This window comes from Zalophus californianus, chromosome X (genome assembly GCF_009762305.2).
Source record: "Zalophus californianus isolate mZalCal1 chromosome X, mZalCal1.pri.v2, whole genome shotgun sequence".
NCBI lineage: Eukaryota > Metazoa > Chordata > Mammalia > Carnivora > Otariidae > Zalophus > Zalophus californianus.
This window is the reverse complement of record NC_045612.1, coordinates 121,118,645-121,142,185: the sequence shown is the minus strand read 5'-3', so window position 1 is coordinate 121,142,185 and position 23,541 is coordinate 121,118,645. Positions and strand designations below refer to the sequence as shown.

The 23,541-nt window shown below is 43.4% G+C and overlaps 1 protein-coding gene across 1 annotated transcript in view; it reads right to left on the bottom strand.

Moving 5' to 3' along the window:
- Positions 1-21,868, bottom strand: part of ARHGAP6 (Rho GTPase activating protein 6) — a 474,697-nt gene extending 452,829 nt beyond the window's left edge. The window contains exon 1 of the mRNA XM_027609075.2: positions 21,283-21,868. Within this exon, the coding sequence (XP_027464876.1) occupies positions 21,283-21,861 (579 nt within the window). The 5' untranslated portion in view covers positions 21,862-21,868. The remainder of the gene's footprint in view (positions 1-21,282) is intronic.
- Between the last annotated feature and the right edge of the window lie 1,673 nt (positions 21,869-23,541).

Here is a 23,541-nt window from a genome sequence, read left to right as displayed (position 1 = left end):
GGTTCTGCTGCCTCAACAGGCTTTGGAGCATCTTCTCCCTTTTACAACTCTGCATCCACCATGAGTACAGCCTGAACCAGCCTGCTGGAGAATGACAGACCATGTGGAAATGAGCTGAATATCCTTTACGAACATGCTCTGTGACTGCACAGGCATGAGCAAGCCCGGTAGAGATCAGCCGAATTCTGCCCACATCAATAGACCTACTCCACCAACCTACAGAATGGAGTGCAAAAATAATTATTCATTATTAGATGAAGCCAAGTTTTGTAATTTTTTGTTACACCGTTTTCTGTGGCCATAGATAACTGATGCAGTATATCATCCTTGTCTAAGTTCTTAGAAGCTGACTCCATCTAATCAGAAAGGCAGTTGAGAAGATAACCCGGCAGCTAACAGGATCATGGAGATGCTCAGGACCAAGTTTCCCAAAACAATTTCCCAGATCACATCACAGACTGACCTGATGATTAAATTGTATTTGGCCCTCCTCAAGCCTGTCAGAGGCTGTAATTCATGTTGCCTCCAAAACCTTGACTTTGCTGCAACTATATTGTCACCAAACAGATGCCACTCTCATCAGAAACTCAACCTTTCAGACAACCCCTAAAAGCTAGAAGCTTCTACCGCCACTATTGCTAAGAAATGAATGCCTTCATTATGCTCTTACCTAGGGAAACCTAGGAAGCATTTTCTCTTATGAAAATCAAATCAATCTGATTAAAAAATGGGCAAAGGACTTGAATAGACACTTTACCAAATAGGATCTAAGGAGGGCCAATCAGCACATAAAAAAAGATTTACCATTATGAGCTGTTAGGGGAATGCAAATCAAAACCACAATGAGATAACACAACATCCCTCTTAGAATGGATAAAACAGAAACCACGGACAATACCAAGTGCTGATAAGGATGTGGAACAACTGGAATTCTCATACATTGCTGGTAGGAATGCAAAATGGTATAGTCACTCCAGAAGATGGTTTTGACAGTTACACTTTACACTCACCATGTGATCCAGCAACCTAACTCCTGGCATTTATCCTGGCGAAATGAAAACTCATGTTCACACAGAAACCTCTACACAGGTATATTTATAGCAGCTCTAGTTACAATCACCCAAAACTGGAAACCACCCAAATATCATTTAGCAGGTCAATATATAAATTACAGTACATCCATATCATGGAATTTACTACTCAGCAATAAAAAGGAACAAACTATTGGGGCGTCTGGGTGGCTCAGTCAGTTAAGTGTCCAACTCTTGGTTTTGGCCAGATTGTGATCTCAGGGTCGTGAGATCGAGCCCCAGGTTGGGCTCTGTGCTGGGTGTGGGGCCTGCTTAAGATTCTCTCTCCCAGGGCACCTGCGTGGCTCAGTTGGTTAAGTATCCGATTCTTGATTTCAGCTCAGGTCATGATCTCAGGGTCCTGGGATCGAGCCCCATGTCAGGTTCTGCACTCGGTGGGGAGTCTGCTTGGGGATTTCTCTCTCTCCCTCTGCCCCTCCCTCCACTCATGCCCGTTCTCTCTCTCTCCCTCCCTCTCAGATAGATAAATCTTTAAAAAAAAAGATTCTCTTCCTCGCCCTCTGCCCCTCCCCACCCCAAAAGGAACAAACTATTGATAACAAGTGATGATTGTAGATAGAGTCTATATGACAGCCGATATTTTGTCTTGATAGTAACAGGACTTCATAATAGGAAATTAAATGATGATATTAGTGCTTAAGGGAGAAAAAAGCAGGAATTAAAATGAGGAAAACCGGTCATCCAGGAAACTAGTTATAAGGCCCAGCATGAGAAATGAGGGCCTGTGCCAGGATAGACAGAAAGAAAGGATAATTAAGAATATTATGTAGAAAGAGGGATAAGCTATTCCCCATATGGGGGCCATATGAATACAAAATATAAAAAAGAAGGAACAATCAAAATATTTTCAGGGTTCCAAGCCTGTGAAAATGGTAATCATGGAAGAAAACAGGAAAGTTTAGAGAAGAAGCTGGCTGTGGTTTATTCATCTACTTACTTTCCTTCTTGCAGAGAAAGGATCATTAATTTTTTTTTTAAAAGATTTTATTTATTTATTTGACAGAGAGAGACACAGCGAGAGAGGGAACACAAGCAGGGGGAATGGGAGAGGGAGAAGCAGGCTTCCCGCTGAGCGGGGAGCCCGATGCGGGGCTCGATCCCAGGACCCTGGGACCATGACCCGAGCCGAAGGCAGATGCTTAACAACTGAGCCACCCAGGCGCCCCAGGATCATTAATTATTTTGAACACTTAAAATCTGAAGTGATGGTGGAAGCTACAAAAAGAACCAACCTGTAGACAAATGGAAATACGGGACTAGGATTCAACTGGGGAGGGAAATAACCATTTGCACCTATGAAGGATAAACGTGATAACTGAAACTAAGATACAATATTAACCAAGTGAACAAAACTGTTGAGAAAACCCATTTCTTCCATTTGACTAAAATTATTTTTGACAAATACGAATATCCAATTTAATTTACAAATTTCTACCATGAAAGCACATTATGAACATCTGTTTAGTACCACTCAGTTTCAAAAGAAACCTTATGTTAGATTTACCTTCTACAAGGTATTTAATTAGTGAATATCATAGGAAATAATCATATCAACTTTTGTACACCGAGAGAAATATTTTAAGTTCAAATCAGGCTCAAAGACAACAAGATCAGCATATTCAAGGAATGCAGTATAAACCAGGCATATTTTGTTTCTCTTTGCAAAGCCCCTCCCAAATCCATACTTCATTCCCTAGAGATATTAATGTAATTTCTGAGGATGCTGGCCAATGGTATTTTTTCCAATGGTATTTATTATAAAACAATCTTGGCAAGTGAAAGGAAACAGCACACACTGCTAATATTTTGGTAGAATTATGTGTTTATTCTAGCACTGTTAACAAGAAAGAAGCAAGCATCCAAAGAGCACAGAGGAATGCTGCTGATGTAAATGAATATTTACTCAAAGTCCAAATCTTCCTCCCCCCACCCCAACATTGAGGAATGACAAAGAGCATTTTGGTGTTGGAGTTTTCCCAGCCTTACACCCCAACAAATGCAGCACCTGAAAAAAAAAATGCTTTTAATGGCAATAAGTGCAAACAAAGCAGTATCCTATGACTTTTCAAGTAATGGAGAAGGGTAGGGAAATCCAAGTTACAGAGAGAGAATATGGCTAAAGGGCCAGTCAAGTCAACTGGTTGCTAGCGAGGTCACTGTTACGTGGGGGCTTTCTTCAGTCCCCTAGCCACAGTCTATACCCTCAATATTGCATCTGCTCAACAGGCATATGACTGTGCTACCACACAAACAGGACAAAAGGAGGTGGGTCACTGGGTGAAAAGTACCACCATTAATATACACATTGTATTTTACTAATGTGGATACACATTAACAATGGTGTTCAAACATGCTGTGTGTGTTCTTTCCATCACCTGGTTCTAATCATGGGAAACACCAGACAAACCAAAACTGGGAAACATTCCACAGAGTGAAAAGGTCATGAAAGACTGACTTGAAGAGACTAAGAAGCCATGCTAACTTCATGCGATGTGGGTTCCTGAATAGGATCCTGAAACTGAAAAAGGATAGCAGAAAACCTGGTGACTCCAAGTAAGTTCTCTATTTCAGTTAAAAGTACTGCAGTTGACCAGTATCACTAAGATTACCGGGGTAACAAATGTGTTTCTAAGTTTTCATAAATGTACCATGGTTATATGAGATATTAACATTAAGAAAGTTATTGTATATTTATTGTTTGTCCTGTTCCTTGGATCTTAATGGCTGGTTGAGTACAAGATTAACTCATATGCAAAACAACTCCAGAATTCATGACCCACTTTCCAATCATATCAGACAACTTTTAGTTTCTACACTATGCCCTGCTTACTAACTCTTCCATATTTTTGCTCATTCTGTTTCTTCTACTTGCCTTCTTTCCCATCCTTGTTCCCAGTACACACTCCCTGTTTTAAGGCTGACTTCAAAAAAAAAAAAAAAATATGGACTTCAAATATCATCTCACCTGGCTTCCCCAAGCAGAGTTTGACTTTCCATTCTTAAAGCCCCTTCTACAAAACTTCTGTTTTAGCTCACATTAGAAGGTACTAAATCTACCCTATATGGAATGATGGTTACAAGCAAGAGATCTAAAACCAGGCTATCTGGATTCAAATCCTGACCCAATCCTTTGCCAGCAGTGTAACCTTGAACAAACTACTTAATTCTCTGTGTCTATGCTTCCTTGTCTATAAAATGGGGCTAGTAATAACAATTCATGGAGTTGATAGGAGAACTAAATGAATTCATGCATGTAAAGTAATTCTAAGAGTGTTTGACTCAGGTAAGTGGTCCATAATTGTTAGCTATTATGGTTATTACATGTCTCTCTAGACTGAGGACCTTCCGAACAAGGACCATATGTATTTGCTTTCCTGGGTGAAATTCTCCAAGCTGGATTCAGATCCTACCTTCCCTATTTACTGGCTTTGGACTTCCTTTGATTATTGTGAGGATTTAATGATCCAATGCCTTTCAAAGCATTCAGTAGGATAACTAGTTCAAGGCAAGCATTCAATAAATATTGGTTATTATAATTATTATCCCGCTAAACCCTGAGCTTGACACTTAAGATATGCTGAATTACTTGATAAATGAATGAGTGAGTGAACTAACTGGTAAGAAGAATTACTGAAGTATAATACTTCAGTAGTTGATACAGATTATCATTATCAGCTAATTATAGAAAAAAATTAAATTTTTTCATTTGCTACCCCATGCCTCTAAGCTTTAGAATGCCAGTTTTAGCCAAAGAGGCCTGCATGTTTTGCTCTGTGTTTTGTCATTCCAGTCATTTGGACAGATCTCTATGGAGCACAACAAAAAGTTCTAAGAACAAGTAGCTTTGCACAATGATACTCTTATAGCCAATGGGGGTTGTCTGAGCTGCAGTTATTGCCAAATGAAGAATATGTGCAAATTCCCTAAAGGCGGCAGATAAATCAATATAATAACTCATCTAATAAACAACTGCTATAAGGCTGGATGGACAGTCTTAATTAACTTCTTTGCCCCAACTTTGACTAAAATTAAAACAGGGGGCTTATTTTGCCATTTACTTATGGGTTATACGCATTTGACAGGAACCAAGTTGCAATCTTTTTGATACAATTTCAAATGTAGTACACAAATCTTAAAAGCTAAAATATAGAGGAAAAACTACACAACATAGTTTCTTCAACTACTGCGTATTTTCCATACAGTTTAAAAAGCCTAAAATTGCGTCTTACAATTGTTACTTACATTTACCGTAGTATTATTGCCTTTTTTCCTCTGAAGGCATTATAAAACCATTAACCTGCATCTGCCTGTGACAGCATTTCAGAATGAAGTAGACTGAGTAATAAACACTAGACCCTGGTGCATAATACGTCATAGGGCACTGGTCCTAAGTGCACTCATCATTGGTTTCACAACCACCTACAAAGAAAATACAATTATATTCCCCTTAAAGGTGAAGAAACTGAAATTCATATCTCACAAGTAGTGTCCCTAGGATTTGACCCCAGGCTTAGACACCTCCAAAGTCTATGGTCATATCATCCTTCAGTAATGCTTTTGGTTAGCTAAGACAGTGGGTGACTAATTCTAAATGCTGCTCCCCATGAGCCTATGCTAAATATTTGAATTCAGCTGGAACTGTGCTGGGAAGTTCTGTGCAAGCTCACACCAACCTTGTGCCGCTAGTGACCCATCTCTATGGTGAACACACAGTCATGTGCAAGAAGTTACCAGTTAAGTTAAAAACCCTGGAAAGAATCTCAACCAATGGAGGATGGAATCCAATGGAGACATTTCCCAGATCCCCATCTTTTAGCTTGTGACAGAACAAAGAAGGCCACATATTCTTTGTTGCTTCTCCCATCAAGAAGCAGAATCTACTTCCCTTGCCCTTGAATCTGGGCTGACCTTGTGACTCACTTTGACCAAAGACCATGAGATCACCATGTAGCAAGGAAGCCCAGACTAGCCACTTGAAGAGAGAGGAGCCACACGAAGGAATACCAAGGCACCACACATGTAAATGAAGACATTTTGAACTTTCCAGGCATCTGAGACACCAGCTGAAGGCAGCCAAATGAGTGAACCCAGCTGATGCCATGTAGAGCAGAGCTGCCCAGCTGTGCCCTGATCTAATTCCTGACTCACAGAATCATGCCACTAAGTTTGGGTATGGTTTGTTATGAAGCAATAGGTAACTGAAATACAGATGAATCATCCTGAGAGGCATTCTATGTTTTCCAGTGGTCCCGATGGAACCTCTGTTGTCCCTTTGTCCACAACTGCAACTTCCATGACATAACTTACAATGGCATTTCACTCTCCCTCATTTTTCACTCCTGCTTGCTGGGATCACATCCCAAATAAACCACACTCACGCAGGTCCTGACTTTGGAGGAACTCAAACTAAGACACAGACCTTTTGCTCCCTTTACATTTTTATCATGGAGTTTTAAAGCTTGTATTTTCATAAAAATAATTTATCCAGACTGTTCTAATTATATATAGTAATAACTAACCATTCATTTTTATTACTAAAGATGTTATTATGAAATTAAAAAATGATGTGTAGAGATATATAGACAGAGAAATTACGCTAACAGATCATGTCTAAAATTCCTCAAGAAGTCTTTTGACACAAATAAATGGGAAGATATTCCATGCTCATGGATTGGAAGAATATTATTAAAATGTCCATACTACCCAAAGCAATCTACAGATTTAATGCAACTCCTATCAAAACACCAACAGCATTTTTCACAGAACTAGAACAAGCAATCTTGAGAAAGAACAACAAAACTGGAAGTATCAGAATTCCAGACTTCAAGATATACTACAAAGCTGTAGTAATCAAAACAGTATGGTACTGGTACAAAAACAAACACACAGATCAATGGAACAGAATAAAAAGCCCAGAAATAAACCCATGATTATATGGTCACTAATCTTTGACAAACGAGGCAAGAATATGCAATGGGAAAAAGTCTCTTCAACAAATGGTGCTGGGAAAACTAGACAGCTATGTGCAGAACAAAACTGGACCACTTTTGTACACCATACACAAAAATAAACTCAAAATGGAATAAGGACCTAAATGTGAGACCTGAAACCATAAAAATCCCAAAAGAGAGCACAGGCAGTAATTTCTCTGACATCGGCTACAGCAACATTTTTCTAAATATGTCTCCTGAGGCAAGATAAACAAAAGCAAAAATAAACTATTGGGACTACATTAAATAAAAAGCTGCTGCACAGTGAAGGAAACAATCAACAAAACTAAAAGACAACCTTCTGAATGGGAGAAGATATTTGCCAATGACATATCTGATAAAGTATCTAAAATTTTAGATACTAAAATAGATAAAGAACTTAAACAATTCAACACTCAAAAAAATAATCCAATTTAAAAATAGTCTGAAGACACGAACAAACATTTCTCCAAAGAAGACGTACAGACAGCCAACAGACACATGAAAAGATGCTCAACAGCACAAATGATCAGGGAAATGCAAATCAAAACCACAATGAGATATCACCTCACACCTGTCAGAATGCCTAAAATCAAAAACACAAGAAACAAGTGTTGGTGAGGATGTGGAGAAAAAGGAACTCTTGTACACTTCTGGTGGGAATGCAAGCTGGTACAACCACTATGGAAAACAATATGGAGGTTCCTCAAAAAATTAAAAACAGAATTACCATATGATCCAGTAATTCTACTACTATTTACCCAAAGAATATGAAAACACTAATTTGAAAAGATATATTGCACACCTATGTTTATTGCAGCATTATTTACAAGAGTCAAATTATGAAACCAGCCCAAGTGTCCACTGATAAGATGAATGGATAAAGAAGAGGTGGTGTGTGTGTGTACACACGTACACACGTACACACACACACACACACACACAGGAATACTATTTGGCCATGAAAAAGAATGAAATCTTGCCATTTTGCAACAATATGGATGGATCTAGACAGTATAATGCTAAGTGAAATAAGCCAGAGAATGACAAGTACCATATGATTTGACTCATATATGGAATTTAAGAAACAAAACAGGGGCACCTGGGTGGCTCAGTTGGTTAAGCGGCTGCCTTCAGCTCAGGTCATGATCCCAGGGTCCTGGGTTTGAGCCCTACATCGGGCTCCCTGCTCAGCGGGGAGCCTGCTTCTCCCTCTACCTCTCCCTCTGCCTGCCGCTCCCCCTACTTGTGCTCTCTCTGTCAAATAAATGGGTAGAATCTTCAAATAATAAATGAAACAAATGAACAAAAGGAAAATAGACAAACCAAAAAACAGACTCTTAACTATAAAGAACAAACTGGTGATTGCCAGAGGGGAGGCAGGTGGGGGAAGGGTGGGTGAAACAGGTGAAGGGGATGAAGAGAGCACTTTTCATGATGAGCACTGAATAATGTATAGAATTGCTGAATCACTATATTGTACACCTGAAACTAATATAACACTGCATGTTAACTATACTGGAATTAAAATTTTAAAAAACACTAAAAAAAGAAATAGCGAACAATCCAGTAATTGTACTTCTGGGTATTTACCCAAGGAAAACAAAATCACTTTCAAAAAATATATGCACCCCTATGTTTATTGCAGCATTATTTACAATAGCCAAGATACTGAAGCAGAAGCGCCCAGGTGGCTCAGTCAGTTAAGTGTCTGACTCTTGATTTCAGCTCAGGTCATGATCTCAGGGTTGTGAGATGGAGCATCGTGCTGGGCGTGAAGCCTGCTTAAGATTTTCTCTGCCCCTCCCCTTCCTCTCTCTTTCTTCCTTCCTCTCCCTCTTTAAAAATAACTTTTTGTTTGATTTATAATTTTTTATTATGTTTAAAAAAATATGGAAGTGTGAAATAAGTCAATCGGAGAAAGACATGTATCATATGACCTCACTGATATGAGGAATTCTTAATCTCAGGAAACAAACTGAGGGTTGCTGGAGTGGTGGGGGGTGGGAGGGATGGGGTGGCTGGGTGATGGACACTGGGGAGAGTATGTGCTATGGTGAGCGCTGTGAATTGTGCAAGACTGTTGAATCACAGATCTGCACCTCTGAAACAAATAATGCAACATATGTTAAGAAAAAAGAAAAAGAAGAAGATAGCAGGAGGGGAAGAATGAAGGGGAGTAAGTCGGAGGGGGAGATGAACCATGAGAGACGATGGACTCTGAAAAACAAACTGAGGGTTCTAGAGGGGAGGGGGCTGGGGGGATGGGTTAGCCTGGTGATGGGTATTAAAGAGGGCACGTTCTGCGTGGAGCACTGGGTGTTATGCACAAACGATGAATCATGGAACACTACATCAAGAACTAATGATGTTATGTATGGTGATTAACATAACAATTAAAAAAATTTAAAAAAAATATGGAAGCAGCCCAAGTGTTCATCAACAGATGAATGGGTAGAGAAGAGGTGTTATGTATATACACAATAAAATATTACTCATCTATAAAAAAGAATGAAACCTTGCCATTTGTGACAACATGGATGGACCTAGAAGATATCATGCTAAGTGAAATAGGTCAGACAAAGGCAAGTATCATGATTTCACTTATGTGTGGCATATAAGAAACAAAACAAACAAATAACAACAACAACAACAGAGAAACAGACTCATAAATACAGAGAATGGGGGGGAGGCAAGTGTGGAAGGCAAAATAGGTGAAGAGGATTCAAAAGTATAAACTTCCAGTTATGAAATAAATAAGTCCCGGGGATGAAAAGTACAGCACAGGGAATACAGTCAATAATAGTGTAATAACTTTGTATAGTGATGAAAAGTCACTACACTGATCGTGGAGAAAATTTCATAAGTGTTGAATCACTGTGTTGTACACCTGAAACTAAAATAATATTATTATGTCAACTGTACTTCAATTAAAAATTAAAAAAAATAAAAATATTAAATTACAAGATGTAAAGGTAAATAAATAAAACTCTGGAAGAAGTCTTTCCAAATAAGAGAAAAAAATTGGAGCGCCTGGGTGGCTCAGTCAGTTGAGCATCCAACTCTTGATTTCGGCTCAGGTCACGATCTCAACGTCATGAGATCAAGACCCTGAGTCTGGCTCCGCACTCAGTGGGGAGTGTGCTTGAGGATTCTCTCTCTCCCTCTCCCTCCGCCCCCCACCCCGCTGGCACATGCACGCATGCTCTCTCTAAAAATATTCAACAGAAAAAATTAACCTTTCTGCACTGTAAAAATATTGCATAGAAACAATGACTTGGAGAAAATCTCTGTAGGTATACTAAGTTAATTTTCTTCTTGACCATTCAACTTTCTCATTCAGTGAACTTTAAAAAAATATCTTGTCTTTTTTACAACGGTTTTAGATTTCAATGAACATTTACATAAGATACAGCTACCATATCTTTATATAAATTAGAAATGGTACCTTATGAGGACAGTAAAATACATATCAGGATTTTAAACATTTCCTATAAGAGCAATATTTCTAGGTAAAGAGAGACAAACTTGATGATCACGACCTACTAACTCTTCTGCATCTAGCTTCCCCCAGGGAGGACCGAAATTCAGAATAATATTGCAAAGAGAAATGCACTAATTCATTTGTTTAAAAACTTGTAACTCTGGGGCACCTGGGTGGCTCAGTCAGTTAAGTGTCTGCCTTCAGCTCAGGTCATGATCTCATGGGTCCTGGGATCCAGCCCCCTATCGGGCTCCCTACTCAGTGGGGCACCTGCTTCTCCCTCTGCCTCTCCCCTCTTACCCTTGCTCATGCTCGCGCTCTCTCTAATAAATAAAAATCTTTTATTTATTAGAGAGAGAGAGAGTGTGAGAGACAGCATGAGAGAGAGAGAGAGCACAAGCAGGGGGGAGGGGTGGAAAGAGAAGCAGACTCCCTACCGAGCAGGGAGCCCAATGCAGGACTCGTTCCCAAGAGCCTGGGATCATGACCTGAGCTGAAGGCAGACACTTAACCAACTGAGCCACCCAGGTGCCCCAACAGAGTGAGTTCTAATCCTGGATTTCCGTAAGTAGTTTGCAAGAGAACTTTGGGTCAACAGTTTAAACTATTCCTCAATTCTAGTTTGATATAGTCACAATTCTTATCTGCCAAAAAGAAAATATGACCAAACTTTGTGTTGACACTCAGAAAGAAAGCTAAGCCAACCTGTACTTCTCTATGGAAGAAGATAACACAATACTGGTGACTATCCGCAGAACAGGAGCGGCAGAATTCATTTGTAGCATGGTAGAAATACCAGGGAGACTGGTTTTTAACACAATTTCAGGAAGAATTTCCATATCCATTATAATCCAAAGGCAGAACTGTGAAGGTCTTTATTTGGGGGGTCCAGGCATAGACTGGGGATGCCATAGATAGGATTTAAGTATTACATGGATATCTGGACTACATAGAAAATTTTTTAAAGCCTTTCCCCTCCTAATATTCTCTTTTGTTCCTAGACTGCTGAATTCAGTCTAGAAATATTAATGGGAGCTACAGTTAGGTTTTGAGAGAAAAAAAAAAGCATGCGAATGTAGATGGTATAGCCTCAATTGAGTGATGCTGCCCTGTTCACCTAGAAAGATGTTGGAGCGATGAGCCATGAAAAAGTCAGCGTGATCTCACATGACAGTGGTGGTATGAGGAGGTGAGAAAAACACGAGGCTTGAAGTGAGAAAGCAGTCTGCCATTTACCAGCTAGAGAACCAGGGCTGGACTGGGAGCTATCCAGTTTCCAAAATTCTAAGTGTTCTACAAACAAAAAGTGTCTGATGCAATGAACTTACTATGACTAGCGTGTGGGAATGAAGGTTATTACCCCTAGGCCTGTTGGCATGTTGGGTTATAACAAATCCGCAATGCAAATCTGGCCAGTTCCTGTGTTCCAAGCCACTAGGCCAAAACAGCAGGGGTGACAGCTTGCAAAATATATTTCCAATTGCCTTCTGCTGTTGTCCAACTCAACTAGGTCTACTCATTCACTTGTTGGTCACCTAAGCCCTCTTCGGTTGCCACTGTGGAAAGACCAAGCTTCCTGGCACACAGTAGGTGCAGAATACATATTTTTTACTGATGTAATATTTTAATCCAAATCCTACCTTTGTTGCCTCCTACCTGTGTGACCTGGACACATCTTCCATTTATTTAACCTTGTTCTCTTTCGCATCTTTTAGCCCTTCCTATGTGCTGGGCACTTTCCAAGTAATTAAGTATTGAGATCCTCACAAAAACTCCCTGAGGCAGGCACTTTATCACCATTTGATAGATGAGGAAACTGAGGCAGAAATATGCTTTGTAATTTCTTTAAGGTTACAAGGCAGAGCTTTGTAATTTCTTTAAGGTTACAAAGCAGAGTCCAGCTCTAACCCATTCACTTCCTTTCCTCTCCAACTCAGTTTGGCTACCTCTCAATCAGAGTCTCAGTGTCCTCATGTACAAAATAAATGCTGACAGTAGCATCCCAGAGGACTGTTGTAATAACAACAACAACAACAAAAACTGGTGAGCACTCTGCAAACAGTAATTGTTGTTTCACTTGCCATTACCATCAACACCCATCAACTGAAATAAGCGCTCAGGGAATTAACTGGAAGTTCCAACGTGAGAAGAGTGATGCTTCGCTCAAGAGCCATTTAGGTCTCAGAGTACCAGCTTGCCTAATTGTCTTTCAATGCCTGAGAGATGAAGTTATCAGCAATGCAAGCATTGATCTAATGCTTATTCACACTTTGGCTCCTATAGGTGGTATGAATTCACCTGTTTCCATGAGCTGTCCAGATACACAGAAACAAAAATGTGCCATTTTCCTTGATCCATTCAATTCATTTCCAATTCTTCCACAGACATGAATAGTCTAGGCTTAGCCTTCTCTTGGGTCCATCAGCACACAGTTTGATGGGTGGTTTCTCCAGTTGCTTTTAATTCTAATCGCTCCTGAAAAATCTTTGGCTATTTAATAGCTCTGGTGTGATATGGCTGGGCAATTTTTCAAGATCGTAAGTAGTTTTTAAAGTTGTAGTTTTTAAAGTCCCTGTGTATTGTGAAAAACGATCTTTTTAATCACTTGCTTTCAAGGCCTAATAATCAAGACACAGAATCTCCACGGTAACCAATCTCAGAAAATCCTGGGCTGGCTGTCAACTCTTCCGTTGAATCTGCCTGAGCCGTTACTACCTCCGTTGCTGCGTCTTCAAGGCCAGCATTTCACATACATTAGGCCTAGGCCGACTGCTCACTTATGTTTATGTTTTCTTGAAAATATGATGTAGCAACAATAGTTATATTTTCTAAAAGTTATAAACACCATTCTTTTTTTAACTGATATTAAAATTCGCATACTGTAAAATTCATCCTTTTAAAGTACACAACTCAGCAATATCCTAAAGGATACTCACCGGGTTGTGCCACCATCACCTTTATCTTGTTGCAGAACACGTTCAACATCCCAAAAAGAAACCCAGTATCTATTAGCAGTCACTCCCCATCCCTCGCTACTGCCAGCCTCTGGCAGCCACTAATCTACTTTCTGTCTGTCTGGACTTGCCTATCCTTGACAGTTCATATAAACAGAATAATATAATTTGTGGCCCTTTGTGACTAGCTTCCTTCACTTAGCTTGCTTCCAAGATTCATCCGTACTATAGCACGTATCAGTACTTTGTTCCTTTTTATTGCTGAATAATCTTGCATTGTATGGATAGGGCACAGTGTGTTTACCCATTTATCTACTGATGGGCATTTGGTTATTTCCACCATGTTGGCTATTACAATAAAGCTGCTATGGATATTCATGGACATGTTTTTGTGTGGACATACTTTCACTTCTCTTGAATATGTACCTAGAGGTAGAATTACTGAGTCATATGGTAACTCTATGTTTAATTTTTTGAGAAACCCCCATGCTGTTTTTCAAAGCCACGGCACCATTTTGCATTGTCGCCAATAGTGAAGGAGCCTTTCAAAATCGAGACATTCTTGCCAACACCTGTCATTATCCTTTTTATAAATGCAGCCATCTTAGTGGGTATGAAGTGGTATGTCATTGTGGTTTTGATTTGCAGTTCCCTAATAGCTCAAGAAAATATCATTCTTTACCTACTAACACAGTAACTAATTTCATTTTTTCACACGTTACATTCTACCTCTTCTGCCATATTGTAACAGAGTTGCAATTAGAGTCTCACTCTCTTTTTCATAAGCAATGACCCAGAGAGGATGCAGTAAACTTTAGAACAAGATGTCATGCCCCAAAGGTGTGTCTCCAGGATTTGCAAAACTGCTGTCGGAATGCAGATTCCCTCAGTCATTGACTGGATTCTGATATGAAACACACTTTCCCTGCTGCAGGCACCAGACTGAAGAATCAGAATCCCACTGTGGAAAAATGAGCTCACAATTCCGCAAATCTTGAATGTGTCATGACATGTACCATACTGAAAGCCTGTTTATTTTGAGACGGCATCTGGTTGAGCCAAGAAGTGGAAATGGAGCTTTCTCAGAGAGATATGGGACCAGGTGATCAGAGGCCTGCAATCTGAGAGAAGTAAGCAGGCACAAGAATGATGACAGCAACCAAAATAAGGAATGCAGAAAGGAAAGCGTGCTCCTAGGAAAGGGGGCTGACCTGCTCTGCCTCAGACATGCAGAACACGAGGAGTCCGGCTGACACTGCGAGCAGACGTCCAGGAGGAAACCGGAGACTCAAATGCCACAGTTAAGCGTGTCCCTGAGAGGGATGATGGCTCAAGTCACAGGAGTGAATGAGATCATCGCAGGAGAATGATTTGAAGGAAAAACACAGGACCGCGGGGATGGGTGGACAAAGACGACCAAGCACAGAGGCAGAAGAGCAGGAAGAAACACTGGAGATGCAGAGACGGCAGGCAGCTGTGACTCGGGGGGGGGGGGGGGGTGGGGAAGGGGGAGGGGGGGCAGGAGCGCGGGCGGGACAGTGAGGCACTTCTGCTCAGAAGTCCAGCCAGAGGAGGTCTAAGAACAGTCCTGGAATTGTGGGACCTTCAAGAGAACTGTTTCCGTAAGTAATGGGGATAGAAACGAGACTGCCAAGGTATAAGGTGCTTGTGGCCGCAGACTTTTTCCAGAAGTTTAGCACTTTATACTGAGAGTCCAGAAGTTCCAGGTAGTTCTGCCCTTAGCTTGTCTGGATTTCAGCTTAATCCTTCCTGTCCCTCTCTTTAACTGTGAGATAAGGAGGCTGCGACTAGAGGCTACCCGAGGTCCTTCGTGAGTCTAAAACTTGCTCTTTCCAACCTGCAAATCCCCAAATTCTGGTGAAAGTTCAATCTCCAGGCATCTAAGAAGTTACCTTCACATTATTCTCTATTTAAGTTTAAAATTACGTTAGGGATGAATTCTAGCAGAGGGATACTCCAAGAGAGACCATATGAAAGCTGAGTAACTATTTTCCTAATTTCTAAGTTCTTATGGCATTATGCTGATTTCGGACATAATTCCTTGTAAAATGCCCTTTGTCAATTTCATATGTGAAGCTAATTACTTCCTCTTTGGTGACACCGGTGAGCCTCTATTTTTAACAACAGTATTCAACTCTGCCCACATTTTAAATTTTAATTCCAGTTTCCACCATTATATTTACCACTCAATTTTTCCCTACACGTACATTTAGACACCCCACATTTTTTTCCTATCTTCAGTATCTTTTGGAAAGGCATTTTTTTTTCCCCAATTCAGAGCTCTGGTTGACATATACCAGAAAAAAAGAAGACAGTGACGAAGAGTGAAGCTAGAAGCATGAGAGAAAATAGTACTGGAAATCAAAACCTAGAATTCAGTTTCTTATATAAAGTAGCACATTACGCAGAGTTCCTCAGCTTCAGTGCTACTGAAATCTCGAGCAGGATAATCCTTTGTCGCTGCAGTCTGTCTGTCCTCTATGTTGCAGGATGATTAACAGCATCCCTGGCCTAAACCCACCAGATGTCAGTAGCGACCCCCTACCCCAGGCTCTGGGAACCAAAAATGCTGCCAGGTATTGCCAAATGTGCTCAGGGTGCAAACTCACCCACAGATGAGAACCATTAGTCTATAGAGACGAACCTAGTAGTAGTTCAATAATGCCAGAAAACAATTTGCTAAAATGGAAAAGAAATGCAGAAGTATTATGTTTATATGCCAACTCCCATCTGTTGGTAGGATGCTTGGCATGGTTTCCCCATGCCTGCCTCCTCTGAATATCTGTCCCCCCTGCTTGTTTCACTCTGTTAATGCATTGTTCCCCCACCCCACCCCCAGACACCAGAGTGATCTCTCTAAAAGACGTATCTGATCATGTTACACCCTCACGCTAAAAAAAAAAATCACCAATTTCTCCCATTCTCTACCACAGGGTTTCTCGACCTGGGCATGCTTGCCATTGAAGGCCAGAGAATTCTTTGCTGTGGAGCTGCCCTGTGCATCGTAGAATGTTTAGCAGCGTCCCTGGCTTCTCCCCCTCTGGATGCCAATAGCACCTCCTCCTGTAGTAAACAGACTAATGTCCCACCGAAGATGTCCACACCCTCATCTCTGGAACCTGTGAATATGTTAGGTTACTGGCAAAGGGGAATTAAGGCTGCAGATGGAATTAAAGGTTGCTAATCAACTGACCTTAAAATAATGAGATTATCCTGGATTATCCAGGTGAGCCCACTGTAATCACAAGGGTCCTTAAGAGAGTAAGAGAGAGAAAGGATGGGGTCAAAGAGATGCAACAAGGCTGGCTTTGAATGTGGAAGGAGGGAGCCACTGAAAAAGCAAAGGAAACAGATCCTAGAGCCTTCAGAGCACAGTCCTACCAACACCTTGCCTTTAGCCCTGTGAGACCCACTTCAGACTTCTGACCTCCCACAACTATAAGGTAATAAATTTATGTTGCTCTAAACCACTAAGTTTGTTATGGCAGCAATAGGAGACTAATATATCACCACCCCCAGGTGTGACAACCAGTACTGTCTTCAGACATTGCTAAATGTCCCCTGGGGACAAAGTCACCTCCAGGCTGAGAACTACTACCCCACAATATGTCCAATCCAAACTCCTGAGATGTGCACAGTGGGGCTCTTCATAATGAATGTTACCTAAACTTTTTAATACTATTATCCAATACACAGCAAGACACAGCCTATGCTCCAGGCATACCAAACTTGCAACTTCAAAAGCACTTTACCCTTTCGCCTCCCTGCGGATTTAATGACAAGAGGTGCCTTGGAGTGTAGGCCATGTGCATTGTTTGGCCCTCCTGCCATTTGCATCCATGCCCATAGTCAGTTATTATCCCCCAAATATGTGCATGATTTCTGGTCTCATTAGGTTACTATATAGACAGCCACGTGGTTGCTCCATACAGTAAGCCACAGATGTCCTTACCTCCTCCTCCAAACCAACGTTGCACTCAAGTGCCTCTAAGTCCTCTTCGTTGGACACTCTGGCACCACCAACTCCTCCGTGCTTTTGCATGTCCACTCCTTTCTCTTTCACCAAGGAGCCACCTCCCTCCTTCTAAATGGCAGCCACCCTTGAAGATCAAGTTCAAGTGTTCTCTGCACAGCGAAGCCTTCCAAAATTCTCCAAAGCACAATAAATCACCACCACCACCACCCCCCCACACACACACAGCCCAGTCCCCCACTGTGCTGATCCTTCTGTACTGTACCTACTGGTCAACTCATCTGTCCTCATTAGACTGTGAGCTCGTTAAGGGCCAACATCACATTTTAGGCTCTCTGCATTTCGGGTACCTAGAGAAATCTTGTGCTCAAGAAGTGCTTATGGCAGGAATGAAGAAAAGAAGTCATGGATAGACAGAGATCATGTTAATTATGGGTTATCAAAGCTGGCAAGCTCCAAGTCAGCTATGAGCATAATCCTAGCTCTGATCCATTAACAATTAGGAGAATGCCAGCATTGGAAGGAGACCTTACTCCTTTGAGATCACAATCAGGGACAGAGTTGGGCTTCTAAGAACACAAGGTGAGAAGCATGTACCAACTGTGTCACCATGTGCCATTTATCCCTTTGTCTTCTTTTTTCTACTCAACAGATATTCTACCCAGCATGTCCATGAATCCATTTTTTTTAAAGATTTTATTTATTTATTTGAAAGAGAGAGAGAGCGAGAGAGGAAACACAAGCAGGGGGAGTGGGAGAGGGAGAAGCAGGCTTCCCGCCGAGCAGGGAGCCTGATGCGGGGCTCGATCCCAGGACCCTGGGACCATGACCTGAGGCAGAAGGCAGATGCTTAACGACTGAGCCACCCAGGCGCCCCTCCATGAATCCATTTTTGTTAAAACTATCCTGAAACACATAGTAAGGAAATATTAATAGAGTCATAGCTGACTTTGTTTAATACCTCCTGGATTTAGGCCATAAAATGGCCATGTGGGAGCTTTGAGTGAGCATACGGCATAGAGCTGTAGGCATTTATGAGTGTCTTGAGAGCGGGAGCCATTTTATGAACAATTTAGTTTAAAACCAGAGAAGCTGCTCAAAGAACTAAGCAGAAATAAATGTGATCCATCACTGGCTAAACCTGAAGGAGGGTGAATTCTCAGGTTTGGCTATGGATTCAATGGAAGAGAAACAGGATTGTTTAACAAACCATAAGAGGCACACATGACTCAAGAGAGATCCACAAGGGGGACAAGGCCCCAGGGAAACTTTATGCCAGCTGAAAGCACTTCCGTGGGCACTCGCTAGATAGCCAGCATGAGAAATGCTACATTCAACTCACTGGTGCAGTGGTTCTCAACTGGGGCAATCCCCTCCCCCCCGCGAGAGAACATTTGGCAGTATCTGTAGACATTTGTCAGTGTCACACTGGTGGGGAGGAGTGCTACTGGCATCTAGTGGGTAGAGGCCCAGGATGGTACTAAACATCTTACAAGGCACAGGATGGCCTCTACCACAAAGAATCCTCTGGCCGCAACTGTCAATAGTGCAGAGGCTGAGAAACCCTGAGCCAGAGCAACCAAGAAAAGTACAAGAACCCAAGTACTCCTCCAGAGCCCCCTTTAAGTAACCTTGCAAGGTGTCCACTTGCTGGACTTTTGACATTATTAATAAAGAGTCTCTTTTAGGAGAGAGGATCCAGCTTGTTTGCAAGTGAGAAGGACAAGCAGTGCTCAACTGGATGAATTTCCTTGGTTTTTGAGAAGGTTCCAGGGCCTTAAACCTTTGAAAGGTAATCTAGGCCATTAAATTCCAGACCCAGGTTTAAATAGGATATCTGGGCCTCTACTAAACAAAACCAGCCTTGGACCTCCATTCCATCCAGTCACTCCATGTCTGCCTCGAGACTAAAGAAATTGGGCGTGTGTACACGCGCGCGCGCGCGCACACACACACACACACACACACACACACACACACACGTGAACATTTGATGAGAAAATGTTGTTCTTTTGCTAGATGGCTATGTGCTAAGTTCTAACCAGTGCAAAGAGGTGAAAGTCATGGTAGACGAGCTTGCTGACTGCCCAAATACTGCACAGAACAGTTAACAGCCACCAGTATTGCTGCAGCTCAGATACTATGAGATTTTAGTGGATAAGAAGATAATTTCTAACCAGCCATGATCATCTACAATAGAATACCTTTTGGTCGTAACAGCAACAGCATCTGGATATTATATTCCAAGTATGTACAGTTGTTAAGAAAAGCAGAGACATTCTTAATGATGCAACTGGGTTTAACGTGAACATCAGTGGCTGTCTAATCCAAGAATTCGGCTTGCTTTTGCATTTCTCTCTCCTCTCAACTCATTACAGATTATTCTGATAATGTGTGCTTCCGATATATAGCAGGAATTCAGCCCCTTTAAAGACCAAGAGAAATTCAACATCTAGATTTTTTTATCCTCTTCCTAATGCTGAGTTCTCTGGTTTGGAGACAATCTTGTTCTCTGACTTAACTTTTCTTTCTACTGCCTATCTTCCTCAGGAAAATAGGAAGAACAGTCAGCAATGCTTGTTAGTTTTTGTAATCCATACTCCCCACCCAACAGCAAGTTACTTTGACATAATAACTAATATTTTATTAATATGTGATACTAATATTTCTGATTAATACTGTTGATTTTTCTAAGGCAGTCTATTAAAAGCCAAACTTTCATAGTTATCTCATGGTAACAAAGCGAGGTATGATCTTGGATGCTATTTTCAAACTGCTTTTCTTGGTTGTGTTTCCTTTATTTAGTCCAAATCTCCAGCAATTACATGGTATTTCATTTCTCTAATTCTAACTGTACTTTAAAATATTTAATTACAACTGATGGAATCTCCCTTCCCTTATGGAAAAAGATCCAAGGCAAATCTTTAGAATTTGTGAATTGAAAGAGATTGGAAGTTGTTCATTTCTAAAACAACTACTATTTATTCTCTAAAAGCATGATGCCTTCCAAGTACCCATCGACCACAGTTTCCTAAGAGCTCTATTCTCCATTCTTCTTAATGAGACAGCAAACATTTTAAAGGTACCAAATAGCTCCCTCTGAGTTCCCTATTTGTTAAAGATTCCTGATTCACATATATTTCATTAACTACTAGTTGCCCTTAGTGGAACTTGGGCATATTTCCATGATCTCTCATAGCCTGAAGAAGAGATTCTTTCTCTCCTAGATTAAACTAGTACTCAGTACCGTAGATTTCTGAAATTAGACCTTAGGGAGAAGAAAAGATCAAAACTAGAGAATTCTAGTAGTTACTCCCCATACCACCCAAACACACACACCTCCACATACACACAATCAACAACACCCTCCAGAATAATGTTTCTGAATTCTCTGTAGAACAACCAGATGGCAGACATATTTCAAAACACATTATATCCAATCCTTACAAGAGCATAGGAATTAGATCATTTGAGTTCTGAAAAATATCCACAGTGGATGAAGGGATAAGATGACCCTTTGAAATCGCAGACAGCACAAACAGGAAAGCAGAACATCATCTCTCCCTGCAGCTCCCACCACTGCTCCAAAGCTGAGCCAAGAAGTCCTAACAAGACACACATGGGTGGCCACTAGGGATGTCCCATTTCCAGGCACCATTTAACCCGCCAAAGAGGGACAGTCACACCATGGAAACCTCTCAATGGGTCCCTGTAAACATGATGGAATTAAACAACTGCCCAGGTGTCCAGCCTTGGGCCATGAGAATGCGCAGCACCGGACCCTACCTACCTCGGACTTCCACACAACGTAGGGGTGGCTGTGGCTGTTGGGGGGGGACTGGAACTTCCTCTGCTGGAGCCACCTCCTGGGAGAAGTGAAGATGCCATTAGGGCCACCCCCGGAGGAACAGAGGATGGCGCTGCGGCCACTGCCAGGCCCAGCCAGGACTGAAGGCAGGTCCCAGGCCATGCTCTTCTTGAGGCCGCCACGACCCAGGGGGACCTCATAGTCAAAGTGGAAGCTGCCAGAGGGCGACTTCTCCTGCGGGGTGCTGGGCGTGGAGAAGGATGAGCAGAGGGGTCTAGGGGGCGGGAGTCGGTTGGCCCGGGGGTGTGGGCCCCGAGGGGAGGACGCCGAGCGGGGGCTGAGACCCTCCGCCGGAGGCAGAGGGGAGCAGAGGCGGCCCCCGGTGGCCCCTCGCGAGCTGCCCTCCACGCCCGCCTCGCCCCCGCAGCCGCTGATTAGGGCCGGGTCCAAACTGCGAGTCTGGCGCAGCTTCCTCTTGGAGAAGCCCTTGGCCGAGGCCGCACCACCGGAGGCCGGCGAGGAGCAGGAGAAGACACTGTGGAGTAGGCTCTGCGCGGACATCTCGGCGGGACTGTGCCTGGGGGCCACCCTCTTCCCGCTCTCGGGACGCTGGCGATTTGGAACCGGGAAAGGAAGGGGGCTCAGGCTAGGCTGCCAGGCGGGGCTGGCCCGAGGCTGGCCGAGGGCGGTGGAGGGCAGTGCCGGGCTCACGCGCCACCAGCGCGCTCCAAGTGCCCCAGCGGGTGCAGAAGCAGAAGATCCATCACCAGCCTTCTAGGAAAAGAGGTCGAGTGGCCTCCTTTGGCCGCTAGAACCTTCCCCCAAAGCCCAAGTCGCGAAAGGGGTAAGGAAGAGAAGGAGGAAGGTCAGGCGCTCTCTGGGTTCCCAGCTCCAGCCCGCCAGCGCCACTCCCCCTTCCCAGCCACCGCAGGAGACGCCGCGCTCCCGCTCGCTGGCTCTGGACAGCCTCGAAGTCTTCAGCAAGCTCCTCCTTGCGCCCTGAGGACAGTCCCGAGGGCTGGGGAGGTCCCCGCGCAGCGAGAGGGACTTCCTCCGGCCCTGAAGTTGGGCGCCCGAGCTGCGCCGGGGCTGCACCGTCGTTGTGTCCCAGCCCCAGAAGCTGCGCGTCGGGCCTCCACTTGGCTGTTGCGCCCACTCCTCCGACTGGCTAGGTGCGAGGGTGTCTCCAAGCTCCAGGTTCCCTCGGGGTGCTAGCCTTGCTATGAAGTGGGGACACGGACCGCGTTGTGCTTAGGGCCTCCCAAGGGCTGAGTGGCTACGGTGGGAGAGAATTCCTGGCTGCGCTCAGGGAGCTAAGGAGAGAGCCCCAGGGGCGAGTGCCCAAGCCCCACCAGATAAGGGCTCTGGATATTCGCAGCCCAGCCGAGGGCCCAGAGCTGGAGCGGAGCTGTCCCCGCACGCTAAGGCTGGAGGCAGAGGGAAGGGGGTGGGCGGGACGGGTAGGGCGGGAGGGAAGCCAGGTCTGGAGCTGGGGCGGAGCCAAGAGCAGGAGAAAGCAGAACGTGGAGTTTTCCAGGCGCCAAACCTGGGAGCCGCGCAGCGAGAGCGCAGCTCGCTGCTGATACCCGGTCTCCAGGGGAGAAAGCTACTGAGGACGGAAGTTCGGACCTTCTCCCCGTCTCCCCTCCCCCAGATCAAGGGGGCGCCAGCTCCACTCACGTTTCTGGAAAGGAAAGGAAGTGTCAGATTGCACCCCACCCACTGGTGTCAGATGGGCAGCCCAGGACGGTTGCTCTAAAGTTGGAGTTAAATCTCCTGTCTTCCTTTTTCAGCCACCCCCCCCCCTTTTTTTAAGGACAGAGATTGAGTTCAAAAGCAGTGGCCGCAAATGAATGGGCTGGAGATGGGGACCTACTATGGAGGTGGGGAGAGTCCTGGCCCAGTAAGGGTCATGTGTGAATGTACTCGAGGAGGAGGGGTGAGTGAGGCTGGGCAGGAGGCAGGCGCCCAAAGCAGCGTCAGCCCAGAGGCTGCGGAGATTGGCGCTCACAAGCGATAGGTCTCCGGTTCGGCTCTAGGACGCCTCTGGGCGAAGCGCGCCTCGGCCACATTCCTGGGAAGCTGGAGAACTTGGCGATGTCAATGTTCCCCACTTGGAAACGAGTCTGGAAGCAGCTTTTCCCGCTACTGTCCGACCCCTGGAATCTAAAAAGCGCAAAGCCTCGCCCGCCTCTTGGCGGGCTTCGTGATGTAACATTTAAGTTTTGCAACGCAACTTAC